We start from the raw sequence: 6,000 nt of genomic DNA, 5'->3' as shown, positions 1-6,000 counted from the left end.
TGTTTCTGTATTTATGCATGACACATTTACATTTTTATCGCACTTTTGCTTTATTGTGTAATAAATTAATTTATCGTCTTTTTGTTATCGTATTGTGGCCATTTATTTGTTGCTTATGTTTTGACTTATATTATTGGTCCCCCTTTTCCCCCCCTGTTTTCTGGCAATTCTTTTCCTCTCTCCATAAATAAAACCACATACATTGCATTTGCATAGTTTTATTCTTTTATTATACCTTGCACAATATATGATTATAATTTAAGGTTAATTTCTGGTACTTGTCTGGTGCCTCTGGACAAGTTGTGGCTAAATTCTGGGGTAAAGGTGTCAGTTTGGCTCTTGTCTGGTTGACATTTGCGGATTCTGGCACTGTTGTGGACCAATAAGGACTGACTTGTGTCATTGTGAAGTTGTGGCTGAGTTTTGATCTGCTTCCGGCATTGGTCTGGTTGACAAATCTCTCAGCAAACAGCATTAGGGCTAATCTTGGGCTGTAATTCCATGCTGTATGTGGGCCAAACTCAGTGCAGAAACTCAGGCAGATCCGGCCCTGAAACAATTTGCTTTCTGGGTTGTCATGTGACCAGAGTGACACGTACTGCGTACTATGATGTAATAGTGGAACATGCCAATAATATAGTATTTCATAATTGAATTATCGCATTTCCTGCTTTTTATTGTTTTATTAACATCTATCTATTCGAGTAGCAGCAAAAAGCTGGAGAGGCAGCAACTAGCTTGTAATTATAACTGGTAAGTAAATTCATAGACACACACATAACACACCAAAATCCGCCATGATGCAAACATCCGGGAATTTACCATCGAGAAACGCGCTTTTTCTCCTCATACTCTGTAATTTTGATCGTACAGATAAGAGCAATACACCATTCACATCTATAAAAGGTCTACTTTTTATTTCTTTACATTCATAACAACAACAAAACGCTGTGCTTTTGTAAAATAAAGAAAACAATCATGATGCACTCTCTTCACAGACACGTAAATAAAACAAATTTGCCCCACATACATAAATATATGTATAGAAATTTACATCGGAAACAATTTTCCCTGATTATGTAAACCGCATGAATGTTAGAAGAGGTAGTTTCTCCGGTAGCACCTCTTAAACCGGCCGTGCGGAAACATCGCAAAGGTATCGTGTGACGTCCTGGTGATTTGCGTAATTTAAAACACCATATTTACTTAAAAATATTTACAAGAATATTTGTTCTTCATATTCGATGTTGAAAATGGTTTCAGTAATAATTTTTCTTTTTGCATAAATCATCCATATTTTTCCATGGCCATGTTGATTAGAGTACTAAAAGCTGGGAAAGTATTCATTTAAGGTACATTTAGAAAAAAACCGATTATGTTGCGATTAATCACGAGTTTTAATTATAGCCTGCTGACGTAATTGACAGTGCTTGTGAGTGATAATGTGAGTGTGTTTAAAAAAAAAAAAGCACCCATGTAAAATTCAAGATCTGCGCATATTTTGGTTTTTATTAACAATTTCAACTTTACCGCCCAAATCGAAGAGAATAACCAGATCTTTAGCAGCTTCCATGGCAAAGAATCTACAGTCTTATAAGGCTTACAAAAACACCATTCCGTCAATAAAATACAAAGGAATTGTTTACACTTATGCTGAGAAAAAAAACACCAACTCCCCACATACATACGAACACATGTACTGTAGGGCCATAAGGACGGATGGATGGATAGTGTGTGTGTGTGTGTGTGTGTGTGAGAGAGAGAGAGAGAGAGAGAGAGAGAGAGAGAGACAGACAGACAGACAGACAGACAGACAGACAGACAGATAGATAGATAGATAGATAGATAGATAGATAGATAGATAGATAGATAGATAGATAGATAGATAGATAGATAGATAGATAGTTTAGGGTCATTGCATGGTACAGGTACACAGCACCAAAACACAGTTTAGCACCTACCAAAAGTGCAAATAGTAGCAATTGTGCAAATTGACAAGTGGAGATAACTATGTAATTATAATCATATTTAAACATATTATACACTTATAGTACAAGAAATTGATAGGTATATTGGCTATGGGATGGAATTTAGGAATTATTTTTAACAGCTTTACAGAATTTAGGAATTATACAACAAAATTCACTTTACCGTACTTAAATTTATCATGTCATCCTCATTTCAGTGTCACCAAGATTGTGATTACAAATCATTAAAACATTACATATATGTGTTTGTGTGAATTTGTGTCTTAAATTGTTCTCACAAAGTTGGAAGCACACAATTGTATAGATGGGGCAGCTGTTATTGTTGGAGCTATGAAGTAAGGATTCACAAAGATTAGGAACTAAAGAGCATACACTTGGGATTTTTTGAATCCCCAGGAATACATTTTATGTTTTGATTGCAGCTATTTCATCTTCAAACATTTCCTATATCCACTAGCTTATAACATAATCACATGCAACCTTGGTCCAAGACATGCTGTTTATAAAGTAACTTTTGTCACAAATGTAACTTTGTGTACAGTATAATATACATGCTGTTTATAATTTCTTTTATTGCAGTGTAACCTTTAAATGGCTACCCCATCAACACCAATTAATGATTCCTTAGAGGATGAGTTGAGAACCGGCACTGTCCCTCCTTACACGCCATGCCCTCCAGACCTTCCTGAGCAAGAAGCGTCAGTACAGGAAAGGCCTTTTCACTACAAAAGGAGTAAACAACAGCAACATGAAGTCCATAAAATCATGTAAGTGTTTCTTATAGTGTATCAGGAAAGCATTCACAGTGCTTTACTTTTTCCACATTTTGTTATGTTACAGCCTTATTCCAAAATTGATTACATTCAGTAGTTTATCAATACCCAATTATGAGAACGTGAAAAAAGTTTGTTTGAAATTTTTGGAAATTGATTAAAAATTAAAAAACAAAAAAATCACATGTACATTAGTATTCATAGCCTTTGCCATGACACACAAAATTGAGTTCAGTTGCACTCTGTTTCCACTGTTCATCCTTGGGATGTTTCTACAACTTGATTGGATTTCACCTGTGGAATGGAAGAAGTTTGCAACCACCATGTAAAAGACTTCCTCAGTAAAAGACACATTGCATCCTGCCTGGAGTTTGCCAAAAGGCACCTGAAGGACTCAGACCATAGGAAAAACAAAAATTTAACTTTTTGGCCTAAATGGCAAGCAGCATGTTTGGAGGAAACCAGGCACTGCTCATCACCTGGCCAATATCATCCCTACAGTGAAGCATGGTGGTGGCAGCATCATGATGTGGGGATGTTTTTCAGAAGCAGTAACTGGGAGACTAGTCAGGATCGAGGGACAGATGAATCCAGCAATGTACAGAGACATCCTTGATGAAATCTTGCTCCAGAACGCTCCGGACCTCAGAATGAGGTGACAGTTAATTTTCCAACAGGACAAGGAACCTAAGCACACAGCCAAGATATCAAAGGAGTGACTACGGGACATCTCTGTGCCCAGACTTGAACCCGATTGAGTATTTTTGGAGAAATCCGAAAATGGCTGCGTACCGATGCTCCCCATCAAACCTGGTGGAGCCTGAGAGGTTCTACAAAGAGGAACGTGGAAAAACTACCCAAAAATATGTGTGCCACGCTTGTAGCATCATACTCAAAAAGACTTAAGGCCCTAATTGGTGCCGAAGGTGCTTCAACAAAGTACTAAGCAGAGATTGTGAATTCTTATGTACATGTGATTTGTTTTATTTTTTAATTGTAATAAATTCGCAAGATTTCAAACACTCTTCTTTCATGTTGTTATTATGGGGTATTGTTTGTTGAATTTTGAGAAAATATATGAATATAATCCGTTTTGGATTAAGGCTGTAACATAATAAACATAATAAAATGTGACTTGGGAACCGAGGAAATCAGTTGCTGGAGTTTTGGGAGAGTTATCTCGTCTCATTCTTGCCTGATGTAGAGCATTTCTATATTCTATTGTGAATAAAATGTGTTTGACATTAGTAAATCATTGCATTTTATTTTTATTTACATTTTGCATTTTCCTAACTTTTTTGTAATTCTCACTTATCTTTTCAGGGTTGAGAATGCAGTACAAGCGTGTAAAAAGGCCAAGGACACAACCCCAAAGGATTCTTCATGCTGTGAACCTGAGTTTCCCCCAACGGTATAAAATTTTTCTTCAATTACATATATATTATATATTATTGTTACTTCTTGAATTCTTGACCTTTTATTAACAGTTTATTAACTTACTAACACAATAAATTTTTTTGCAGATGATGAGCAAAGCAAGGAAACAGCGTGTATGTACATTTTATTATTTTTTAATAAAGTACACAGTACACTTTCAGCTAAGCGCTTACGACTTTTTTCACCCTGGCAACCTATTTCCATGCTACATATCTGTAGGTGAACTACATGTTCTTAAGGCAGTGTGTGGAAAGTAGGCCACTTAAACCCATTCAGCAGAATTGGATGGACAACATATTGAGCCTTATACCAAGTCAGCTTCTTCTAGCTCCTGGAAGAATGGAGTTGTTGGAGGAATTAAGCAAGGAAGTCAGTGAGAACTTCTTTAGCACCATGTCCAAGTTCACAGGTAAAATGTATAACAAATACTACAGAAAACAATTTAAAAAGTTACATTTATTATTAAGTATTAATAATTATTGGTTTTTTTCCCGGATCACTTTAATGAAGTTCAATCCAAACCCTAATATATAAAAATGATAGATCTTCAAATAATGTCAACTTGGGCCTAAATTCTTCTGTTTGATTTAACGAACATTTAAAAAACTAGCCTTATAATTAAATAGTTGAATAAAATAGGTTACTTTGTGTAAATTATATATTTTTCTTTAGTTGACAGCATCCTTCTGAAGCCAGAGATAAAGAATGATAAAGATGTTCCTTTAGAAAGTCCACCTGCACCAAAGTGAGTCTAATAATGCATCCCCCACAAAGACATAAATATGGATTCTTTCAGATTTATATCACTGATTAGAATTGTTTCCACTTTTAGAATTCTTGATTTCAGCATGCCGTTGCATATCCGGTTTACCAGAAATAGGAAGAAGATCATTGAGAATTTGCACATCGTACACCCAGTAATGAAATTACTTTTGGAAACCTGTTACATAACATTTTCTCAGCTGCTTCTGGTTGATCTCTCAGATTGCAGGTACTGCTTTTTCTGTTAACAGCTCACATTTTCACATTTTTTTGTATTATTAGTATTAGTTGATTAGTAGTAGGTACTGCTTTATAAAGGTCACAGTTAAAGTGAATCTTGAAACTGTAAAACAGCAATGTTGATGCTTTGATTAAAAGCACTGATATGCAGCCTGCTTGTAATATTTAATGTTTATTAAAATCATAACATTCATATCCATTCTATCAAAAATATCCAAAAAAAATCTAGGTTTGCAATAAAAGCTGTTTTATTTTTTGGTGAAGCATAAAACTTACAAACTATATTTGGTTCTTTACATACATAATGTTCAGCTATTGGGCTTATGGTAAAGTAATCTGTATTGCCTCTTTATTATTTTAAAATGTATGTGTTTAAAAACATTTATATGTAGCAATTCACCTGTCAGCAAACAGTGCATTTCTTCTTTTGTATTACAGACATAACATTTAAAAAATGCTAATGTTAAACTGACTTTTCTTTCTAAAAGTTTTGTTAAGATTTATTGGAAAATTCTTCTGGTCCATTTAAGATTTTTGTTAACTTTTCAACTGTGTTTGTGATATGAAGGTCCACAGGGCCTGTGGACTGTGAGCACCTAAAGAACAAAGTGTCTGTGGAGTGTGAGGAGGCCGAGAAGAAGCTCATGAACAGCTGGTACCGAAAGGTTGTTAACTTGCTCACCAGGAAGGGCACGGTGGAACAAATCAGTGAAGAAAAACTGGTTGCCTTTTATAACTGTGTTTCAACACTTCTCTCCAACCAGGTGAGTCAAGGAAGACTACAAACTGTTGATATCTTA

General features: G+C 35.3%; 1 protein-coding gene across 1 annotated transcript in view; it reads left to right on the top strand.

Annotated features, from left to right (window-relative positions):
- The first annotated feature begins 361 nt into the window (after positions 1 to 361).
- LOC310714813 (dynein axonemal heavy chain 12-like) overlaps positions 362 to 6,000 on the top strand; it is a 28,559-nt gene continuing 22,920 nt past the window's right edge. The window contains exons 1-8 of the mRNA XM_083520737.1: positions 362 to 753; positions 2,568 to 2,755; positions 4,085 to 4,172; positions 4,285 to 4,311; positions 4,418 to 4,607; positions 4,871 to 4,943; positions 5,031 to 5,189; positions 5,769 to 5,964. Coding sequence (XP_083376863.1) covers positions 2,580 to 2,755; positions 4,085 to 4,172; positions 4,285 to 4,311; positions 4,418 to 4,607; positions 4,871 to 4,943; positions 5,031 to 5,189; positions 5,769 to 5,964 — 909 coding nt within the window. The 5' untranslated portion in view covers positions 362 to 753; positions 2,568 to 2,579. The remainder of the gene's footprint in view (positions 754 to 2,567; positions 2,756 to 4,084; positions 4,173 to 4,284; positions 4,312 to 4,417; positions 4,608 to 4,870; positions 4,944 to 5,030; positions 5,190 to 5,768; positions 5,965 to 6,000) is intronic.

This window comes from Silurus aristotelis (assembly GCF_946808225.1).
Source record: "Silurus aristotelis genome assembly, chromosome: 19".
In the NCBI taxonomy this organism is placed as follows: Eukaryota; Metazoa; Chordata; class Actinopteri; order Siluriformes; family Siluridae; genus Silurus; species Silurus aristotelis.
The sequence above is the reverse complement of the archived record's forward strand: the minus strand, read 5'-3'. Positions and strand labels throughout refer to the sequence as shown.